The sequence below is a fragment of the Gorilla gorilla genome, chromosome 1 (assembly GCF_029281585.2).
Source record: "Gorilla gorilla gorilla isolate KB3781 chromosome 1, NHGRI_mGorGor1-v2.1_pri, whole genome shotgun sequence".
In the NCBI taxonomy this organism is placed as follows: Eukaryota; Metazoa; Chordata; class Mammalia; order Primates; family Hominidae; genus Gorilla; species Gorilla gorilla.
The window spans coordinates 50,628,667-50,652,225 of NC_073224.2; the positions used below are offsets into that span (position 1 = coordinate 50,628,667).

General features: G+C 45.9%; 1 protein-coding gene and 1 long non-coding RNA gene across 2 annotated transcripts; one reads left to right on the forward strand and one right to left on the reverse strand.

Moving 5' to 3' along the window:
* Nucleotides 1–147: 147 nt before the first annotated feature.
* Nucleotides 148–9,145, reverse strand: LOC134758342 (uncharacterized). The gene is made up of 3 exons (XR_010133427.1): nt 9,103–9,145; nt 8,588–8,858; nt 148–463 (listed from the first exon to the last, which is right to left on the reverse strand). It is a non-coding gene; the product is annotated as an uncharacterized lncRNA (long non-coding RNA).
* Nucleotides 9,146–9,539: 394 nt separating this feature from the next.
* Nucleotides 9,540–19,970, forward strand: AVPR1B (arginine vasopressin receptor 1B). Its single transcript, XM_004028271.5, has 2 exons — nt 9,540–10,977; nt 16,401–19,970. Exons 1-2 carry the CDS (start codon nt 10,038–10,040, stop codon nt 16,733–16,735), a joined length of 1,275 nt encoding a protein of 424 aa, XP_004028320.1. The 5' UTR covers nt 9,540–10,037; the 3' UTR covers nt 16,736–19,970.
* Nucleotides 19,971–23,559: the final 3,589 nt, after the last annotated feature.

The window sequence follows — 23,559 nt, forward strand, 5'->3', positions numbered from 1 at the left end:
ACTTTCTGGGAGTCCCTGAAGTCAAAACTGGCCAGGTTAACCCTCCTGTCCTTCATACAATACCTTTTACCTGTTTACTGGCCATCAAACTCAGTGTTAAACCAACCTAACAGAAGGCAATGGCAACATCAAGGGCTGCTCCTAGCTATAAAAGGTGCATTAATCTTCATAATGGTCCATCTTCCCCAGACCACTTCCTCCATCTGGACATTTATGGGACGGTGAATCAAGGGTTGCCCAGGAAGGTCTCTGTGCAATGCCAGCTCTGGCAGGTCACAATGTTCTGAGAGGGTTCTGAGTCCTAACCAAGAAGAGGCTTCTGCAGGCCAAGCTCCCGAAGCCTTCAGGGAGAAAAATGTCCTTATTCACTTTCTTCTGTCCAGGTCACAGTATGGCAGAAGAGGGACACATGTCCCCACTCTTCTTTGACAAGTAATAATGCCAGAAGAATTTTGAATTCACCCTTTGGCAAAAATGGGAGATTGTTAATAAAGATACATTGATAAATATGTATTCTGAGAAACACATTTTATTTTTCATGATAGATCTGTTCCTGAAAACGTGGTGTTCAAGTTGAACATATGAAAACAGAACTTCTTTCTTCTTCAATGGAAGTGACACCTAACAATTTGGATTTAGATTTCTCTGCCTCTTACATCTACTGCTTGATAATGTAGAAACCAACATTCAAATCCAGGGAAGCAAATCCTTTTTTAAAAGATTTGATTAAATTATGTGAGGATAAATTGTGCCTTGTTTTTTATTTTTAACTATATTTTTGAGAGGGAGCTTCACAAACTCTTTATTATTCCCTTAAGATCCAACTTTTGGTTCTTATGACATCAGTTTCAGATGAGGACACACAAGTCACTCTTCCCATTACTATATTGGGAGGGTGGGGTTCTGAAAATGTGCAATGTGAGTGGTGAGTCTTTGCTGGAAGGGTACTATCTGCTCATCTACCAAAGGGAAGGTGAGTAGAAAATTCCTAAAACTAAAAAATCAAGAAGTGGCAGTATCTATTTGTTATTTAAAAATATCAAGGTTAATAGCAAATAAATCTACTAAATTGAATTTAAAATGGTGACCTACATCAAGAGATACCATAAGTCAAGTAAAAAGATCAGTGACAAAATGGGAAAAAATATTTTCAACTTAAATGTCAGACAAAGGTTAATTTCCATGGTATATAAAGTTTCTCAAAAAGGATAATTAAAAAGGTCAACAATCACAGAAGAATCAGCTAGAGATATCAATAATTACTAGAAAAAGAAATGCAAATGGCCCTTAACATTATGAAAAGATGTTCAACCTCACTTAAAAGGCATTCAAATCAAAGCTAAACTGAGATACTATTTTTGACTTATCAAATTGGCAAAAATCCAAAATTTAAGAATACACTGTTGGCAAGACTGGGAAAACAGACACTCTCATGCATTCCCAGTCATAATGCAAATTGGTTCAATCCCTACAGAGGATAATTTGGCAATATATAGCAGAATTGTTTATGCATATACCCTTAACCCAGGAATCTCACTTCTAGGCGCCTAACGCAAAGATTACACTAGTGAAATATGAAAAGATACACACACACACACACACAAACATACATACATATATATCTTTATACATAGATCTATTTATCTATGTATAGAAAGAGGCAATTTATTATAGCGCTATTTGTAACAGCAAGACTGGATACAATCAGAATGCCTGTCAAAGGTGACTGGATGAATAAAGTATGGTACTTCCATACACTGGAGTATTAAAAAAGCTGCAAAAAGGAAAGAGAAACATCTCTGAATTCTCCCATGAAGTAGTCTGCAGGATATGTTAAATGAAAAAAAGAATTACAAAAAATATACAGTATGCCACTCACATCAAAAACGTCTTGCCATGCCAGAAAGCAATAGAGCTATCAAAGAATGCTAAGACTTTATAGAAAGGACTCAGGATAAAATGGTACAGCCAATTTTGAAAAAGTTTGGCAGTTCCTCAAAAACGTGAACAGAGTTATCGTATAACCCAGCAATTCCATTCCTAAGTATATACCCCCAAAATTAACAACGTATGTCCACACGAAAACTTGCACATGAATGTTCACTAGCAGCATTATTTGTAACCTGCCCAAGGTGGAAACAACCCAAATGTCTATTGACTGATAAAAGATAAAATGTGGTATATCCATACAAGGGAATATTATTTATCCATAGAAAGGAAGTACTGCTACATGTTAAAATATGGATGAACCTTGAAAACACTCTGCTAAGCGAAAGAAGCCAGTCACAAAAGGCCACATATTGTATGATTTCATTTGCATGAAACACCCAGAACAGGAAAATCTGTAGAGACAGAAAGTAGATTGGTAGTTGTCAGGAGCTGGGAGTGGGAGGGGGAATGGGTAGTGACTGCTAATGGGTATGTGGTTTCTTCTTCGGATAAGGCAGTTATCCTGAAATTAGATGGTGGTGATAGTTGCACAACTTTTTGAATATACTAAAAACCATTGGCCGGGCGTGGTGGCTCACGCCTGTAATCCCAGCACTTTGGGAGGCCGAGGGGGCGGATCACAAGGTCAGGAGATTGAGACCATCGTGGCTAACACGACTAAAAATACAAAAAATTAGCCGGGTGTGGTGGCAGGCGCCTGTAGTCCCAGCTACTCGGGAGGCTGAGGCAGGAGAGTGGTGTGAACCTGGGAGGCGGAGCTGGCAGTGAGCCGAGATTGTGCCACTGCACTCTAGCCTGGGCGACAGAACGAGACTCCCCCCCAAAAAAACAAACAAACAGAAAAACCCATTGAACTGTACAATTTAAAAGGGTGACTTTTATGGTATATTGAATTGTTTCTCAATTAAAAAGGTATATACATTAGGGCTGGGCATGGCGGCTCATGCCTGTAATCCCAGCACTCTGGGGGGCTGAGGCAGGAAGACAACTTGAGTTCAGGAGCTTGAGACCAGCCTGGCCAATACGGTGAAATCCCACCTCTACTAAAAATACAAAAATTAGTGGGGGCATGGTGGTGGGCACCTGTAATCTCAGGTACTCAGGAGGCTGAGGCAGGAGAATCGCCTGAACCCGGGAGGTGGAGGGTGCAGTGAGCCAAGATCATGCCAGTGCACTCCAGCCTGGGAGACAGAGCGAGACTGTCTCAAAAAAAAAAAAGATATATACATTAAATTTTTAAAGAAAATATTCATTGATAAACAAACAACAACACAAAAGGACTAAGGTACCAACATAAATCAGCTCCATTTGCCAAAGTCGGGACAATTTGAGCATCAAAGTAATAACTATAAGTGACTCAAACATATAAAATATGTTTAAATCCATGATTTGGCCAGGCGTGGTGACTCATGCCTGTAATCCTAGCACTTTGGGAGGCAGAGGCGGGTGGATCACGAGGTCAGGAGTTCAAGACCAGCCTGGCCAAGATGGTGAAACTCCATCTCTACTAAAAATACAAAAAAAATTAGCCGGGCATGGTGGCACACACCTGTAATCCCAGCTACTCCGGAGGCTGAGGCAGAGAATTGCTTAAACCTGGAAGGGCGGAGGTTGCAGTGAGCCGAGATTGTGCCACTGCACTCCAGCCTGGGCAACAGAGCAAGACTCTGTCTCAAAAAAAAAAAAAAAAATCCATGATTTGAAGAATTCCAGAAAACAAATTTATTATCTTGAAAACTATTAATAATAGAAAAAGAAGCATTTATTCTGTCTTTTCTGTACAAACTATGCCTAAGGATAACCAAATAGTTAATAGAGAAGATTCTCTTTACAGAATTATTTAAAGTAATAAACAATGAAGGAATAATAGAATATGATCATTTTGCAATGCTGATGAATTATTGGATCTGTGCAATAATTAACAATGGCTGATAACATCACAAAAAGAGAGACAATCACACATTACATATCCCTGATGGATGCACCCAATAACACCTATGAAACACTCTTGCTAAAAAACTAAACTAAACAAATCTAACCAGAATCTGATCAGGCATCAGCAAACAAAGAAACTTGTTAAACAACTTAACAGGGATGCAATTTTGAAAACATACATCATGGGAAATTCTACAAAACAATCTGGTTTCTTCAACAACAACACTGCAAGGAACAAAGCATACAAAGGGATGGCAGTGTAATCTACAAATCACAGACCTAAGAGACACATTAAACAATGCCAGTGCATGAACCTTATTTGAATCTGGATTCAAACAAATAAACCACTAAAAATTTAAAGACAATAAAACATTGTTTTTAGACAATTAAGAATTTATGAACACTGACAAAATATGTGATAATGTTAATGAATTATTAATAGTTTCAGAGATTGCGATGGTTAATTTTATGTATCAACTTGACTGGGCCATGGGGGTCCAGATATTTGGTCAAACATTATTCTGAGTATGTTTGTTAAACATTATTCTGGGTGTGTTTTTGGGTGAGGTTAACAGTTAAATCAATAAACTGAATAAGGCGGATTGCTCTTCTTTGATGCAGGTGGGCCTCATCCCATCAGTAAAGGCCTGAATAGAACAAACAGGCAGATCCTCCCTCGAATAAAAGGGAACTCTTTGTGCCTTACTGCTTACACTGGGAAATGTTGTTTTCCCACCTTGAAGCCCCAGTTGGAAAATCTGTTCTCCTTGAGTCTCAAGCCTGCTGGCTTTCAGACAGGAACTGACACCATTAGCTCTCCTGGTTCTCAAGCTTTCAGACTCAGACTGGAACTATACTTTGCCTCTCCTTGGTCTCCAGCTTGCCAATTGTAGATTTTGGGATGTCTCAGCCTCTATAAATTATGTACCTAATTTCTTATAACAAATATCTCCTCTCTCTCTCTCTCTCTTTACACACACACACACACACATACACACACACACACACACACACACACACACACAAAATCTCCTATTGGTTCTATTTCTCTGGAGAACCCTGACTAATACAGGGATGGTAAGGTGTTGTAGTTATAGTTAAGAGTCCTTATCCTTTAGAAATACATATATGAAATACAGATAAAATGATATGATGTCTGACATTTGCTTCAAAATAATCTTAGGATGGAAGGAAATGGATAAAGATTTAGATGAAACAGACTGACTATCTGTTGGTAATTGTTAAAGCTGGGTGATGGAAGCATGGGGTTTCCTCATGCTATTCTCTCTGTTTTTGTATATGGATACAGTTTTCTTTAGTGAAAAAGTAAAAAATGGAAGAAAACGAAAATAGGAAATTGAAAAATATTAGTAGTATGGGGAATTACTTTTTCTCATAACAACTACTGTAGAATAATTTGACTCTTTATAATATGTGTGTGTGTAAAAATAAGTATCTTTTAAAAATTAAAAAGTGAAGAGGACCTGCCATAAATATAATATGTAATGGTGAAACTTTAGATGCATTCTCATTAAAGGTAGAAACATCAACGATTCCTGCTCTTTGACATTGTACTGGAGTCTTAGCCTTCACAATAAGACAAGAAAAAGAAGAGCTAAATAGAATGGGAGAAAAAAAATTATTGTTGATACTGTATGTATAGATAATCCAAAATTATTTACAAACTGCAGGAAAACTGCTGGATATAAGAGCAAGACACAAAAATCAATATTGTTCCCATATACTGGGAATAACCAATAGTAATTAGAAAATGTGGTATAACAAAATTATATACACAATGGCAACAGAAACTGTAAGGTACATAGAAATAAATCTATCAAAAGGTGGGAAGACATTTTTGAAGAAAATTATAAAACATTATTGAAGGACATAAGAATAGACATGAATGAAATAATAAATATATCAATTATTTCCCAAATTAATCTCTAAAGTCAATGCCTCAAACCAGAAACTCAATAACAGAACTTTTTTGGAACTCAATAAACTGATACCAAATTTCACCATTTCAAAATTGTGAGAAACATTTTAAAAATGAGAACAAAGGGAGGCTTGTTTTTACCAAGAATTAAGGCTCATTAGAAAGCTGTTGTACCTAAAATAGTGAAATATTGGGATAGGGATAGAAAAATAAATTAATAGAATAGGCCAGAGATTCCAGAAATAGCCTCATATAAAATTTGAAATAATATATTATACAGATGATAGTTGAGAAATGATGGACAATTCAATAAATGGAGTAATTGGTTTGCCCTGCTGGGGAAAAAATGAAGTTAGATTCTTACTCCACACATAACACAAAAATAAACTCCAGTTGGATTAAAGCTCTAAATATGAAAAACAAAAGTTAAATTTGTTAGAAAACATACAGGGGGAAATATTTCTATTCTCAAGGTACAGAACACAAGACACAAAAAGCCAAAATAATAAAAGGAGGAATTGATTGCATCATAATTTAAATTTTCTGTGTAACAAAAGACCCCATCCAAAGCAAAAAGATAGTGACAGATTAGAGAAGATATTTTCAACATATCAGAATATATACAGGTCCTACAATTTGATAAGAAAAACAATCTAATAAAAAGTTGAGCAGAAGATATGAATGATTTACAGAAGAGAAAATCCAAACAACAAATAAATACAAGGAAAGATACTCAAAATACTCAGTAATCAGAGAAATAAAAAAGCAAAATGAGATGCTATTTTTACACCTACCAGATTGATAAAAATTAAAAAGTCTGAATATGAAGATGTTGGGAAACTAAAATGCAGCTTGTTGGACAACTAATTTAATACAACTAATTTAGAGATAAAATTCAGGATATGGTCCTATTTAGTTGAAAACTCATACATTATATGACACAGCAATACTTATACTCAGCATATACTTCTAGATATACACCTGGGAGAAATTCTGACACATGAACACAAAGAGGCATATGAGAACATTTACTGTAGCATTTTAAAATAAAAATAAATAGGGGGAAAAGCTGGAAATAAATTATAAAAGTTGAATAAATTTCTGGTGAACAAAATGTGCCATATCCATATGCTTAAATACTATGCAGTAGTTAAAAATGAATGAACTAGATCTAGCCTACGTATCAGCATAGACAGATGTCAAAAATAATGTAGAATTTATTTATTTATTTATTTATTTATTTTTGGAGACAAAGTTTCATTCTTGTCATCCAGGCTGGAGTGCAATGGTGGGATCTCAGCTCACTGCGACCTCCTTCTCTTGGGTTCAAGTGATTCTCCTGCCTCAGCCTCCCAAGCAGCTGGGATTACAGGTGCCCACCACCACGCCCAGCTAATTTTTGTATTTTTAGTAGAGATGGGGTTTCACCATGTTGGCCAGGCTGGTCTCGAACTCCCGACCTCAGGTGATTCGCCCACCTCGGCCTCCCAAAGTGCTGGGATTACAGACGTGAGCCACCATGACCCACCATAATGTAGAGTTTAAAAAGCAATTTCCAGAATAGTACAATGTATCAATTATTGAGAGTAAGAGAATGGGGACAAGCATAGACAGCTGTTTTGAGAAGTTCTGCTGTGAAATGGTAGGGATTGTAATAGCTGGAAGTGGGAGTATAGTGGCTGAGGAGAGTTATAATTATTTTTTTAAATAAATATTACTACAGCTTGTTTGCAAATGGGTGGGAATGATCTGGTAGACAGACTGAAAATTACTCATAAAGAGCAAAATCCTTGGGAAGGTGGAAGCTTGGGCTCCAAAGCACAAAAGGAGGATGCTACTATATTTTAGGCAGCTAAATGGTAAGTGGTCATGGGATGGAATGAAGGCGCTGAATTTGTAGGCTGTTGAGGAGGTAGAACCTTCAAGAAGTAATGCTAATTGGATGTCTGGTGACATTATAAAGGGGAGTCTGGTTAAAAGGCAGGACAAAGGCCGGATGCGGTGGCTCATGCCTGTAATCCTAGCACTTTGGGAAGCCGAGGCAGGTGGATCATCTGAAGTCAGGAGTTCGAGACCAGCCTGGCCAACATGGCGAAACCCCCCTCTACTAAAAATACAAAATTAGCTGGGCGTGGTTCGGGTGCCTGTGATCCCAGCTGCTTGGGAGGCTGAGGAGGGAGAATCGCTTGAGCCTGGGAGGCAGAGGTTGCAGTGAGCCGAGATTGTGCCACTGCACTCCAGCCTGGCGACAGAGCAAGACTCTGTCTCAAAAAAAAAAAAAAAAAAAGCAAGACAAAAGGACTTCTCTCCTGTCACAGACTCTGCCCTTTCTGAGAGTCTGGGACCCTACTATTATCACTCCTAAATTTTTTTTTTTTTTTTTTTTTGGGACAGAGTCTTGCTCTGTCGCCAGGCTGGAGTGCAGTGGCACAATCTCGGCTCACTGCAACCTCTGCCTCCCAGGCTCAAGCGATTCTCCCTCCTCAGCCTCCCAAGTAGCTGGGATCACAGGCACCCGAACCATGCCCAGCTAATTTTGTATTTTTAGTAGAGGGGGGTTTCGCCATGTTGGCCAGGCTGGTCTCGAACTCCTGACTTCAGGTGATCCACCTGCCTCGGCTTCCCAAAGTGCTGGGATTACAGACGTGAGCCATCGCGCCCAGTCTGTCACTCCTAACTTCTAATCTGCTCTAGGGAGAGTCCCAATAGTCCATCTTGCATACTGAAGATTAAGTGAATTTCACAGCCAACACCACACAATACCTTCTCTATTGAGCTGTAAGCTGCCTCTGGACTGGATGGTGTTTTGTTTTTATTTTTACCGTCAGCACCAGTGCCTCTCACATAGAATTTAGCCAAGCCGGTTAGGTGTTAAGTGCTGCTGCTGCGCTATCAGAAGGGCACACGGGGCTGGTTCTAGACCGGCCTCTGCTGCTTACTCGTTCAGTAACCTTCTACAGCAAGTTCTTGAACTTCTCTGGGCCTGTTTTCTACCTCGCAGAGTGGTTAACAGCGTTTAGGATCTTGGAAGCACCTAAGCACGTAAAGCACATAGGCCAGAAGTTAAGACGTCCCTTGGGGACGCAAATACCGGGAATTTCTCCCGCTGTTCCCACCGATCAAGCACCAGGGCTCTCAGGTCTAGCTCCTTCCACCCCCCACCCCCACATATACCCTCACTTTTTCTTCCTTTCCCTATGCCTCGCAGTCCCTCAACAGGGTCTGCGGTCAGACGTCACTCCCAGGTGACTGGCAATCAGGGATGCCGCCTCGCTCACCTGGCCACCCTTGAAGATTGTGGATCCTGCGCCGGCTAGCCGGCTGGCAGGGGGCGCGCCAACAGCCGCCAGCCGAAGTGCCCCCGCGTAGGTGGGAGGAGTGACTGCCTCTCACCATCCCCCGGGGATGCACCTGTGGAGAGACGGCCCGAGAGTTCCAGGGTGAGTGCGCAGAGGAGCTTATCTGCCTGCCTGCGGGTCGGTGTGTCCTGCCGGCTGCTGGGCGCTGGCCTGCGTCGCCTGCTTGTCTCGCTCCCTGTCCCTCGTCCGCTACCCCCTCTGACCCCCCTCCCTCCAGCAGCCGGCCTCTCGGTCATCCCGCCGAGTGGGTGCCTGCGAGCCTCACTCCGCCCTCCTCTGCAGGAGCCAACTGGCGAGCCGCAGGCCGCCGGGCTCGGCCTGGGAGCCCATAAAACCCGCCCGGGCCGCGCCGCTGCGCTCCAGCCGCTGCTCACCAGGCAGAGCGAGCGGGCTTGGCTGGGGCTTCCTGCCCTGAGCGCGACACCGACTGCCCCGGACCGCGCCTCTAAGCAGGCTGAAGGGCTTCCGCTCTTGGCTTCCAGAAAAGTTTGGAGAAAGTGAATTTGAGGTGGATTGGAGGGTGGTAGCCCCTCCCCAGCCTTCTTTCCCTCCCAGAAGCCTCACTCTGCACAGCCTCCCCCATTCTTCCCGTCCTGATTCCCCATCTTCCTGACCCCTCCTTCTCCCTCTCCTGGGTCGATCCCAGTCACATTTTCTCCTTCCGAATCTCATCCTCCCTCCTCCTCTCTATCCCAGTCCTCTGAACGATTTCCGCCTATTTGCAAGCCTTCTCCCTGTCATTCTCAACGCTTCTCCTTTCTCTCCACCTCCCTTGCCACTCCATTTTATCCATCAAACCTCTCCACTTGCATCCACACCCTCCCTCCATCCTTCCCTCCCAGCAAACCTTGCTCATGGATTCTGGGCCTCTGTGGGATACCAACCCCACCCCTCGGGGCACCCTCTCTGCCCCCAATGCCACAACACCCTGGCTGGGCCGGGATGAGGAGCTGGCCAAGGTGGAGATCGGAGTCCTGGCCACTGTCCTGGTGCTGGCGACCGGGGGCAACCTGGCTGTGCTGCTGACCCTGGGCCAGCTGGGCCGCAAGCGCTCCCGCATGCACCTGTTCGTGCTGCACCTAGCCTTGACAGACCTGGCCGTGGCGCTCTTCCAGGTGCTGCCACAGCTGCTGTGGGACATCACCTACCGCTTCCAGGGCCCCGACCTCCTGTGCAGGGCCGTCAAGTACCTGCAGGTGCTCAGCATGTTTGCCTCCACCTACATGCTGCTGGCCATGACGCTGGACCGCTACCTGGCTGTCTGTCACCCCCTGCGCAGCCTCCAGCAGCCAGGCCAGTCCACCTACCTGCTCATCGCTGCTCCCTGGCTGCTGGCCGCCATCTTCAGCCTCCCTCAAGTCTTCATTTTTTCCCTGCGGGAGGTGATCCAGGGCTCAGGGGTGCTGGACTGCTGGGCAGACTTCCGCTTCCCTTGGGGGCCACGGGCCTACCTCACCTGGACCACCCTGGCTATCTTCGTTCTGCCGGTGACCATGCTCACGGCCTGCTACAGCCTCATCTGCCATGAGATCTGTAAAAACCTAAAAGTCAAGACACAGGCCTGGCGGGTGGGAGGAGGGGGCTGGAGGACTTGGGACAGGCCCTCACCTTCCACCTCAGCTGCCACCACTCGGGGGCTGCCATCTCGGGTCAGTAGCATCAACACCATCTCACGGGCCAAGATCCGAACAGTGAAGATGACCTTTGTCATCGTGCTGGCCTACATCGCTTGCTGGGCTCCCTTCTTCAGTGTCCAGATGTGGTCCGTGTGGGACAAGAATGCCCCTGATGAAGGCAAGTGGGGTCTATGTGGGGGCAGTGAGGTGGGAGAGACAGAAAGAGAGGATGGGGGATTAGGTCAGGGTTACAATGCCTCCCAGGGCCAGGCAGGTGACAAACTAGTGGGGCAATGAAGGAAGATGGTGCCTGCTCCAAGTGAAAAGGGGCAGTTATGATTTCCATTCAGCCTACCAATGCACTGTCAGTATCTTTTATGTGAAATTTCCAGCTTTAAAAATTTTGGTAACTAACAATTTTAAAATGCTAGGTGGTACTAATGAAATATGACCATTAGCACATTTGGCCACCAACTACTAGTTTGCTAGATGGGCTTTAAAATCATAGAATGATAGCAATTTGTGGCCCATGAACTTGCTCTCTCAGCCTTGTCCCTCCTGCACCTGGACATGCCTTTGAGCTCCTTCTCAACAGACACTTCCAGTTAATTAGGGTTGGCACATGAAAACCCTGAAATTTCCAGTTCAACCTCTTCATGTTACTAATGAGGAAACAGAGGCTCAGAGAGGAACTGTTACCAGCTGATGTGGTGAAGTCCCAGGTTCTTGGTGCCACGAACAAAGAATTGGATGTGACACACACAAATAGCAAAGTAGCAAAAGTTTATTAAGCACAGTAACTCTCAGAGAGGGGAGAGTGGGCTGAACTCTGTGAAATGAGATCGGCGTCAGTTTGGTGTACTTTGGGCCTTTTTATGTGTTTTTTTTTTCTCTTCCCCGAGCTGCCTAATCTTTAACCAGCATCTGGCTTTTGATTGATAGGTGGGTTGCTTAGTTACTTTGGCCCTTGTGCACTTGCACGTGACCTTCATCTCATAATTTGAAGTACGTGCATGCTATGCAGTACCTATGCATGAGCTTTAATGAGCTGATTCTCACATGGGGTCATTTTAGGGATACTTTTTCTCTTTAATACACATGCCCATCTCTGAGGAGCTGCCCCTTACTGGATTGGTCTGGATCTAGCCAACCATGGGGGCTCTTGACTCACTTCATATAACTTTTGTTTTGGCTCAGCTTCTGCTTCTTATCTTGCCTCTTGCTCACCCTCCTCTTTATCCTGCTTCTGCTCCTACTTATTCTGCTTTTTATCCAACCTCTAATTCCCTCTGCTGTTTTCCTGCCTCAGAACCATGACTTGCCCCAGGCCTCACAGCTAGGGAGTGAGAAAGTGAAGAATAAAGCCCAGGTCTTCTGTCTCCTTGTCTTTTTCCTCAACCCCATTAATAACCCTGATTTTAAAAGTGGTTCTAAAAGGAGGGAGACCTTTCTCCTGTGTGAAAAACAAAATGGGAACCTCTAAGAGGACTGTGCTACAGTTGGCACATGGGAGGCCTGGCTCTCATCATTTTTCTGGGGTGTAATAGACAGTGTCCTCCTGAGCTTTAGACAGTGCCTGATGGTCTGGCCGTCCAGAGGTGAACTTGTTCTCAGGAAGGCAGGGGCTGTGTCTAGGCAGCCTAAGTGTTGGAGAGCAGTATTCAGAACAGCTGCTCCTGCTCCCCTAAGCAGGAGTGAGGCATGAGGACAAGTGCATGCTGACCTGTCTGGGTGGCTATGAAGAGGGGTGATTGTGCCCTGCAGTGAATCTCATAGTGTGCGCAGCTCAGGATGTATAGTGGGTAACACCTGCAAGTGTCCTAGGCAGGTCCTGTGCACAGGTTCCTCTGCAAGCTTCCTGAGAGTTCACTAAGCAGCAGTCTCAGGCCACCAATTCCCACCAGTGGTCCCCTTCCTTCGTATTGTTGTTTCTGATCTTATTTTGCTCATCCCAGGACAGGCTTAAGCCAAATGCTTTGCTTTTCTGGAGAGATGAAATAGAGGAGAGCCATTCATGAATTTAATACAACCATGCAAGAGGCGTGCAAAAGTAATACCGAACTTCCTTCTTAATACAATATCCCTTCTTAATCGCCCTTTTGACATCGTCTGGGCAAGAGATTATTTGCAGATTATCCTTTAAGCAATGAGCAATTCTAATTAATTCTAGCCAACTGTAGGGACCTCCCTGCTCTAGCCAAGCACAGAATAGAAGGAAGGAGGGTTTCCTAGGCACAGGCACATTCAGCCCTCATGCTACTGAGGAGTGGCCTTCTGTATTTTAAATTTGAGTCACTTGAGACTCATAGAGGCAAAATAACTGGTCCAAAATGCCACTGCTAGTGAGAGATAGAGCTTGGGCTTGAATTGAGGTCTTTATGGGCCAAGCTTCATCCAGGTCATGGCTTTACTCCCAACATTGTGGCTTAGCCAGTGGCACCGGGGTGAGATGGTCATCTGCCTCTTTATTGAGGAGAAGATGGTGCTCCTGACACTCAGCCAGTGCAGACTTTCCTACTTGCCTGTAGTATCAACCATCATCATCAACCTGTCCCTCAACACCTCAGCCCTCACTTGTGTAGAGTGATTCACCACTTACCAAGGACCTCTCTGGGCAAGGAATGCATGGGACAGTGGGTTGTCCCAAAGGGTTATCTTACAGACAATGTGCTCCCAGAAAAATGAAAGCCCTTGGGGGAGAAATTCATTACTTTAAACTTGCTTTCCAGTACACACAGTTCCCCTCCACTGCATGCTGGCCTGTTGGCCTCCTAGCCCCAAGTCTTTGGTCAGAGCCTGCTTATTTCCTTGTCCCTGCCCCTGTCCCCAACCATCAGCTGAGTTTCTGGCAGGAGGCAACGGAGGCCAGGACTGGGTGTGGTAGATCCACCCTCAAGGGCTGGGAAGCATAGCCTCCACTGCCTCTGGCACCTGCTCTGCAGCACCTCCTCTGTGGCACGTCTCCAGCCCCTACCAAGGCCTGGCTCACGTGAGCCAAACCAAACAGGCACTTCCTAAATGAAGGAACCTGCGGAACTCCTTTGTCCCTGGCTTAATCTGGACACTAAATGCACATCGATGGAGCAGACAGGATGAATACTGTCCCCTCAGCCAAAGCCGCTTCCCAAATCTTCCGCAACTTGTAGTTACACATTAACTAGGGAGCAGGCCAGAACCCAGGCAAAACGGAAGGAAGGCTGAGTTTGTTTATGGGGCTTGTCCCTTGTGTTAGTCCATTTGCATTGTTATAAAGGAATACCTGAAACTGAGAAATTTATAAAGAAAAGAGGTTTACTTTGGCTTACGGTTCTGCAGGCTGTACAAGTAGCATGGTGCCAGGCTGGGTGTGGTGGCTCATGCCTGTAATCCCAGCACTTTGCGAGGCTGAGGGAGGGGGATCAATTGATTCCAGGAGTTCAAAACCAGCCTGGGAAACAGTGAGACCTCATCTCTACTAAATATAAAAAAAATTAGCCAGGCATAGTGGCACACTGGTTCACCCCTCTGGTCCCATCTACCGAGGAGGCTGAAGTAGAAGGATTGCTTGAGCACAGGAGGTCAGGGCTGCAGTGAGCCATAATCACACACTGCACTCCAGCCTGAGGGTCAGAGCGAGACTCTGTCTCAAAAAGAAAATTAAAAAGAAGCATAGTGCCAGCATCTGCTTCTAGCGAGGGCCTCAGGAAGCTTCCAATCATGGCAGAAGGTGAAGGGGGAAGCCAGCGTATCACATGGTGAGAAAGGACAAGAGAGAGAAGGGAGAGGTCCCAGACTCTTTCAAACAACCAGATCTCATGTGAAACAACTGACCTGTGATCCAATCACCTCCCATCAGGCCCACGTCCAACACTGCGGGCTACATTTCAACATGAGATTTGGAGGGCACAAACATCCAAACTCTTTTTCTCCCTGTCTCTCTTTTTTTTCTTGAGATGGAGTCTTGCTCTTGTCGCCTAGGCTGGAGTGCAATGGCGCGATCTCAGCTCACTGCAATCTCTGCCTCTCGGGTTCAAGCGATTCTCCCGCCTCAGCCTCCCAGGTAGCTGGGACTACAGGTGCACATCACCACACCCGGCTAATTTTCTGTATTTTTAGTAGAGACGGGGTTTCACCATGTTGGCCAGGCTGGTCTTGAACTCCTGACCTCAGGTGATCCATCTGCCTCGACCTCCCAAAGTGTTGGGATTACGGGCATAAGCCACTGCACCCAGCCGACATCCAAACCATATCATCCCTCTTCTACTTCCAGGTGCTTCCCACTCTACCTTCACTTCTGTTCCCTGAACCAGTCCATCCAGGACCAGATACCTTTAGCTTCCCACTCCTATGACTCATGTTCTCTATCAAATGTTCTCGGCCTATGTCTTCCCTTCTCTTGAGCCATGAGTTGCCACATCCATGAGCATGCCCCTGGGACACGTGCACAAGGAGCCTGTGCATCTGAAGCTTTCACAGTGCTTTGCAGAGTAGGCAGCTGAGCTTTGCCTTTTATTTTACTGGTTGAAGCTCTGGTGGAGTATAGGATCTCTACCTTAGAGCTGAAAGACTTCGAGTTGTAGCTCTTACTAACTGTGCTATAAAAACTAGAAAGCTTACTTCTAAGGTTCCGTCCAGTTCTGAAATTGCTTTCAATGATTCTACAACCTCCACTGAAGAGTGAGGTGACTCAGTATGCCACCTATGCCATGGCTATAACCATGACAGATCCAGCAGGAGGCCAAAGCTCATCCTAGCAGCTGTCCTGCTGACATGAGGGTTTCATTTAGTCTTTAGAAAGAATATTTTGTCTGGAAGGAATCTTATAGCCTAGGCATCCTCACATTTTGACTGCCCAAGAGAGAAATTAGTTTTTCCCTGCAGAAAGGTATATTTCCTAGGCACAATCTAAGAACACAGAACAAGTTCTGGTCTGGAGAGGGGTGCTTAGAGGCCCAGTATGTAAAAGCTGCCCCCTCGGCTGTAGGGGGCAATGATGGCATAGGTGTCGATAGGACAGTCAGGCTCCATTGATTGCCCCATCAGGTCCCCAGCATAGAGTCAGGCAGAGTTGATGCCCACACACTCAATGACTGAATATAGAATGAGTGGGCCTGCCCCTGAGGGATAGAAGGAGACAGAGTCCAGGAGGCCATGTGAATCCATAGTGTATAATGTAAGTGGGGATGGAGATGGACGGGGCCTGAGCTTGGTTATTTTCCCTGCCTGTTTTACAGAAGTTGTCTCATTCTAGGTCTACAGCCATTAGGGGACTCAAGGTCTAGGTTTTGGAATAAAGTCAGTTTCTCCTATCTGGGCTGATCCTATCCCTGACAACATTCCTTCTTCTCAATTAAACTTGAAGCAAACCTCAGCTCCTACCTTCACCCTGCAGTTACACAACAAAAACAAACAAACAAAATCAGCATGGTAAGACTCTGGAGCCGGGAGTCCCAGGTTCAAGTCTCAGCTGTGTGTGTCTCTCTAATTATAGGACACTGAGTGACTCCTTTCTCCTCTCTAGGACTCAGTTTCCTCATCTGTTCCTCATCTGTGGGGCCTGGATGCTCTCCCAGGTCCCTTCGATCTGCCATTCTGAGGCTTCTCATGCTTCTCTCTTGGTAGATTCCACCAATGTGGCTTTCACCATCTCTATGCTTTTGGGCAACCTCAACAGCTGCTGCAACCCCTGGATCTACATGGGCTTCAACAGCCACCTGTTACCGCGGCCCCTGCGTCACCTTGCCTGCTGTGGGGGTCCCCAGCCCAGGATGCGCCGGCGGCTCTCCGACGGCAGCCTCTCGAGCCGCCACACCACGCTGCTGACCCGCTCCAGCTGCCCGGCTACCCTCAGCCTCAGCCTCAGCCTAACCCTCAGTGGGAGGCCCAGGCCTGAAGAGTCACCAAGGGACTTGGAGCTGGCGGATGGGGAAGGCACCACTGAGACCATCATCTTTTAGGAAAGACTCGCTGGGGTCTGGTACTGCCCCCAGGACTAGTGGAGTTTCTCTGCCCACCTCGGGCACTGGAAATGAGAGCTGGGAGGGTAAGGGTTGGAGTTACAGGAGCCCTGTCTGAAGCGGAGTGAAAAGGCCAGAATGGGTCCCCTACCCTGGTGTCACAGCTGCCCCTAGTGTGAGGGCTGCCTCATAAGCTCCCAATCTCAGACACTGGCAGTCAGGGAGAATCAAACTGCCTGTCTCCCTGGTCCTGCCATATTCATAGGCTGTCCATGCACACATGGTGTCCCAGATCTAGGCAGGCCTAGGATGGTGCTGTCTAGGGGTCCACGGGTGGCAGGAATTCAGAGGCTGGCCTTGTGCCCTGGCTACCTGTCTCCATTCTAACCTGACTGGCACATCTCAGCCTAACCAGGAGAGGGGAGAAGTGAAAAACTGTGAGGAGGACTCTATTTGGATCCTGGATTTATTGTTGTTGTTGTTGTTAGAGAGAAAATTGTTTCATGAAGAAAAGTGAATGGATATGTAGGGATTACCCTGCTGTGCCCAGCTGTTTGTTGAAGGGAGATGGTCTCATGGAGATGCAGGATTCAGTATAGTACCTGGTACCTAGCAGGAACTCTGCAAATGCCAGTCCCTCTTCTCCTCATGCCACCCCCCATGACAGCGTGGATGACAGGGGAAAGTGTTGTATATTCTCTGTGGTCTGGTCCACTGTCAGTGTGGGTGGGAAGAAAGAGGGAGGGAAGGAGAAGATGAAAATGGTCATCATAAAATTAACAGCAAGAATAAGCCTCAAGGGCAGCAGGGACTTGTGGCCCTCCCTCCTTTCCCCAACCCACCCCCCAGGGAATCCAGCCTGCTCTTTCCCCGGGGGCTACACAGAGGAGACCTCCTTTGAGAAAAGGTGACATCGTCATGGCTTTGGACACCCTCCAGGCTCTTCAGAGCTTCCACGATGAACCATATGGATGCTGTGATCCAGTTAGGAGCCCGGGTTTGAATCTCAGCTCTGCCTTCAGTATCTGTGTGACCTTGGGTGAGTCACTCTCCCTTTCCAGGACCCAGTCTCCTCACCTGTATAATAGGTGAGATGATCTCTAAGCTCCAACCTCCATGACTCTGCAATACTGGAAATGGTGTTACAGAGAAACACAAAGGATATCGTAACCAACAGGGTCTAGAAGAGTTGTTGCATTTTTATGACAATGGCATTGATATACTCTTTGACTCAATTCTGGTGACGGTGGGTCCCACCATGGCCATACTGCCCACTTTTGTCCTCATCTGGGATGCTGAATCCTCCTCCAAGGCTGGAAGAGGCTGCAGGCCAAGGTAGACCGAGGTAGAGGAAGAACATATATCTCCAGGGGACTTTTATCATGGCATAGCTTCCCCACCCCAATTCTGATTCCAATTGAAGAGAGAGCCTTGCTGGTGGAAAAGACATCAGCTGAAATATCAGCAAAGCTGCATCCTGGTTCTGCCACCACCAATGACACACATCAATAAAATGCTGGCCAGTCCTTGCTAGCTTGGTTCTGAGAATCAAATAGGACTGTGGATATAAAAGTCATTTGTAAAGTCATGAGCTCTATACTAATGTAAGGAATTACTAATCTAATTAAGAGCTGCTGAGGGAAGCTCTAGGGAACACTTTCAGTCTCTACCCCTGACTCCCAGGGAAGCTTTGAGGAATGACTGTGGCTTTGCGGATATACTTCTTTAAGAGGCCACTCAGCTCTAAGAAGCCTCCTGAGGCTTTCTAAAAAGAAAAGAGCCTTGCTGAATGTTGTGAGTGAGCAAAGCATCCCAGTCCTTCAGTGCTAGAGAACTGGAGAGTGAGACCCTAATGGGACCAAGGCTCAGGCAGATGGGAGGACCCACAGTCTCCCTCTCACTGAGTTCTGTTGCCCATGTCAGCCCCTGACATCTAATACTTCTTCCCTGTCTATCTGCCCTGGTGAAGTGGGCTTAGAAGCCTCCCATGCCAGCCAGAGCTGTTGAATCTGCTCCTTCCCCTGCTTACAAAAGCAGCCTCCCCACCCCCTTGCCCCGTCTTTAGACCACAGTTTCTGACCCTAATGCCTAGAGTTGGTAAATCTTTGTTCTTCATGATGACTGGGAGGTAGAAGGAACACCAGCTGTGTGCCCCAAAGACCTGGGTTTGCATCTTGATCTCACCCCTTTTCTACCTGTATCAACTTAAGCAAGTTATCCAATCTCCCCCAGCAATGCTTTCTTCATTTATTAAATAGAAATAGCAATGCCCACTTTGTTGGGAGGGATTTGTAAGATTGTAGACTAGAGATAGAGCACTCAACAGATGTTAGAGAGGGGAACAATGGCCTGGCTCCAGATTGCATCTGGTAGATGACCTCCAGGGTCCTGACCCAGAAGAGTCTACAGTTCAGAGAGGAAAAGAGACAGACCTGGGATCAAGGCTGACTAAAGCACTTTTCTTGTCTACCCTTTGCCTTCTATAGATCCCCTCTTACTACTATGATATTTTCTGTTTTGCATTGCACAAGAATAATTTACTTGGGGTGGTGGCTTTGGAGCCCTCATTGTTCCTCCCATGGAAAGGCTACACTTGATCTTTTCCAGAAAGCTGGTTCTGTCCTGTGATATGGCCAGTGGGGAGCGACTGCACACTGGCTGAGGGCCTCGGGAACCCATTCCAGGAAGCTCCTGAAGGAAATGGTGGATCTCATCGGATCTATGAGTGAAAGTTCTGCAGGACCTGTAGGAGGCTCGCCTGGACAGTCTGGGCCAGTGGAAGGGCCTTGGATAGGGTTCAAGGAGGAGGGGCCCTGTGGAAGCAAGAAGGAGGCTCTGTGCTCTCTGGGGTGAATCCCATTTCTGAAGGCTAACCCCAGGAGAAACTGAACAATGCCGTCTCTGGCTGGGCACTTGTGTAAATTGTTTATGCCATCCTGTGACTGAATGACAGTACTTTAGTCCCTTAAAACCTATGTACAAGCAGGACATGAGGGGCAGGCGGGACAGAGAGGAGGACAGGAGGGGTTCATCGGTTGACTACGGGGATTTCTCAGAATCGTTATGTTGTTTGGTACAGGCCAGTACTTTCCCAGATAATGCGTCTGTGTTTTGTATGTAAATAGATCATTTATCTACTATAGGGCTATAGATTCAGCCCAGGCTGTAGCAGTTCATTCCTGGGTCAGAAACCCAGGTTGAAATTCACCAATAAAAAGATTTAATATCCAGGAAATTCCTGTGCATCTTTAGCTTTCTAGGGACAATGATAACTGGATGTGCAAGATAAAATTAAAGTGTGTTTGTCTTGAGTGAAGGGGTGAGGTTGCTGGGGAAAGGGGCCACCCTGCATCCAGTTTAAGTGGGAAAAGCAGTGTCTTCGAGTTTGCCATAGGACCACAAGGTGGCAGTGTGGAGCCAAAAGTGGGCCTGGCCTCCGCTGGGCTTGACTTGGCAGCTCCTGCCTAACAATCAGGGTAAGGCCCTTTCTCTAGCCATATATTGCTGAGATCCAGTGCACATTCTTTAACTCTCCTGGAGGATATGAAGCAGTAATGACTAACAGGGAAGGCTAGGAAAGTCACCCAGCCTCTTAGCTTGTGAGTCCTCAAGTTCCAAAGAGTCTTGGTCCCTCACTTGACCCGGTTCTCCTGAGATACATGGACACACACTGGGTTCTCTCTAAACCCACGGAGATCTGACAAGGCAAAGAACAAGAGGTTTCTACTGCAAGGTGAGGAAACGAGTATAGGAATTCCTGCCCAAAAGGCAGCAAGACACATGAGTCAGTGTTTGAGGGCCCTAGTAGGACCTCAAAAAGCCACATGAGCTATAGTTACTTTACGGGTTCTGGTTCAGAATCTGGGGGCATGGGTTAGGAGGCCTCTCTGAGAGTGCCTCGGAGCCCAGCAATCTGTCCCAGTTCCAGAAGCAAAGAAACCCACTGATGTTGAGCGTAAAATACCTCCTCACCCTAGCACGTCTTGGTGGCTAATAGGATGCTCGTGGAATTTTGCTGCAGTTCCCATGGTGAGCATTTGGATGCTTGCTCCTTTAGAATAAGAATTCATTGAAAACAGGTCGCATTTATTATGGTCTACTGTGGTCTATATTCGTAGGTCATTGTTGGCATGTAATCCACCATCTACTGGTTGCCAATAGCAAATCAGTTTTTCTGTGTCTTATTATCAGATAATTTTGGAAAAATCTTTGTCCAGTCCGTGTCCATGGAGAAACCCAGTGTGAAACAGTATGATTGTTTCTGGGAGGTACCAATGACATATAACGTGGGAGAATGTGACTTCACTGAACTGGAAGCTATGCTCCTCAAAGGGTGGTTACTCATACAGGTGACTATTTGTACCGATTTAGACAGCTCACCCTTGAAGCTCATGGAAATATGACAAACAAAAGGCCATTTTGTTTCTGTGTGGCTTGCAATGACTTTGAGGATTAGTTCAATTTGTTAGCTGGCCCCAATTATTAGCTTATTGGCTCAAACTCCTCAGGAGGTGACATCAGCCTTCCTCTGTACTTATGAGGGCATCTGAGCAGTCATGTGCACTATTGAAGTTCTAAGCTCTGTAAGTCACTTGGTAGAGTCACACGTTTAAATCTACTGTTAAATCTAACTGTTAAATCTAACAGCACTCTCCAAGAATGCCTTCACTTTATAAGCAATCAGGGTGGGTTCTAATGTTAACCTCCATGATATATTTACTACTGAATGTCATATTTCTGAAGCAGAGTTTATTACAGAGCTTAATCAGATGGTCTACAATCATTCTAGCCTCTGGTCTCTGGTCTCCCTGACGTCAACTCCCTGCGCCAGAGTATCACAGCAGCCTCTGAGCCCAGACACAGACAGTTCTCCAGACAGTGCCACTCAGGGCCGCCCCTCAGGCATTTATTGAGAGCCTGCAGCAGGTCAGATCTGTTCCTTTTCCTCCTGCCTTTTCTCCCATCAGTTGATTTTCCACCTTTTTTTTCTTTTTTTTGAGGGGGGACGGAGTCTCGCTCTGTCCCCAGGCTGGAGTGCAGCGGCACGATCTCGGCTCACTACAAGCTCCGCCTCCCGGGTCCACACCATTCTCCTGCCTCAGCCTCCCGAGTAGCTGGGACTACAGGCGCCCGCCACCACGCCCGGCTAATTTTTTGTATTTTTAGTAGAGACGGGGTTTCACCATGTTAGCCTGGATGGTCTTGATCTCCTGACCTTGTGATCCGCCCACCTTGGCCTCCCAAAGTGCTGGGATTACAGGCGTGAGCTACCACGCCCGGCCTCCGCCCTTTTTTTCTAAACTGAGGTCAGAAATCACCTCTTTCTGGGATGTTTTTTCTGATTAAGGCTGGCTGATTCTAACATCCTATTCCCCGGATCTGTGTAAATACTGATAGGCTCTGGTTTCATTGCTCTGTGTTCATTGTTTTTTACATGTTGTTTTGTACATGTTCTCTGGCTCTTTCCTGTCCCCACAATTAGGTCATAGATGCCTTGACCCCACCCACTCTTCTTTTTGTTGATCTCTCCTCTCAACACCCAAGGCCTGTCCCAGAATTCTGTGGAAAGCAGGCAGTCTGTTTACTCTCATCCCCTCTCCTGGTGGGAGCTGTCTCAGCATTGTCCCTGCAGTGTCTCTTGGGTGCAATGTAACTTGTCTGAATCTCTTCAGTACACTCTTGAATTTTTTTTTCTTTTCTTTTTTTTTTTGAGACGGAGTCTTGCTCTGTCACCTAGGCTGGAGTGCAATGGCACGTCTCGGCTCACTGCAACCTCTGCCTCCCGGTTTAAGCCATTCTCCTGCCTCAGTCTCCTGAGTAGCTGGGATTACAGGCGTGCACCACCACAACAGGCTAATTTTTATATTTTTAGTAGAGGCGGGGTTTCACCATGTTGACCAGGCTGGTCTTGAACTCCCGACCTGAAATGATCCAACCGCCTTGGCCTCCCAAAGTACTGGAATTATAGGCGTGAGCCACCGCGCCTGGCATTTTTTCCCCCTTTTTTTAAGAGATCAGGCCGGGTGCAGTGGTTCATGCCTGTAATCCCAGTGCTTCGGGATGCTGAGGTAGGAGGATCTCTTGAGGTCGGGAGTTCAAGAGCAGCCTGGGCAACATAGTGAAACCCTGTCTACAAAACAATTTTTAAAATTAACTAGACGTCATGGCATGCACCTGTAGTCCCAGCTACTTGAGAGGCTTTGGCAGGAGGATCACTTGAACCCAGGAATTTGAAGGTTACACTGAGTCATGATCATACTCCTGCACTCCAGTTTGAGTGACAGAGACCCTGTCTCTAAAAGTAAATAATTAGATAAATAATAAATAGAAGAAATCAATAAGAAGTAGAGTTTCACTTCTTGATTGGACGATGTTGCTGTTATTATTTTTGGTATTTATTCCTCATTCTGCCTGTCTAATCAGTAGACTCTGTTGTACCCCATTAAGAAAAGCTTTGTAGGAGAGGAATGACAGTGGTAGCTAAAAGGTGAAGGGACAAACAAACCAGCAACATTTTCCAACCCCAGAAACCCAAACCAGAATCATCCCCTTAGATCATCTTGGGGAAGAAGAACTCAGGAGGAGGAAAGCCTGCCTGATGCTCTCAGCACCGGGGCTGGGAGGGTCATCCACAGCCAGCAAATGGAGCACAGTTAATAAACCTCAGGTGTCTAAAACCTGAATGCCACTGATCTTGGGTTTGAATTTGGCTAGGAGTAAACCTAGGGTTTCAATTTTGGGGGCATGTTTGTTTAGCTATTATGAGCAAAATTTCTTTTTACTTCATGTCAAATTAGCTGTTGGAGAAAAATATTTCTCTAGTC

Bases quoted from the DNA above. Each gene is read 5' to 3' on its own strand.
- AVPR1B (XM_004028271.5), top strand. From the start codon at position 10,038: ATGGATTCTGGGCCTCTGTGGGATACCAACCCCACCCCTCGGGGCACC. The intron at 10,978-16,400 runs GCAAGTGGGGTC...CTCTCTTGGTAG, and splicing joins CAAGAATGCCCCTGATGAAG to ATTCCACCAATGTGGCTTTC.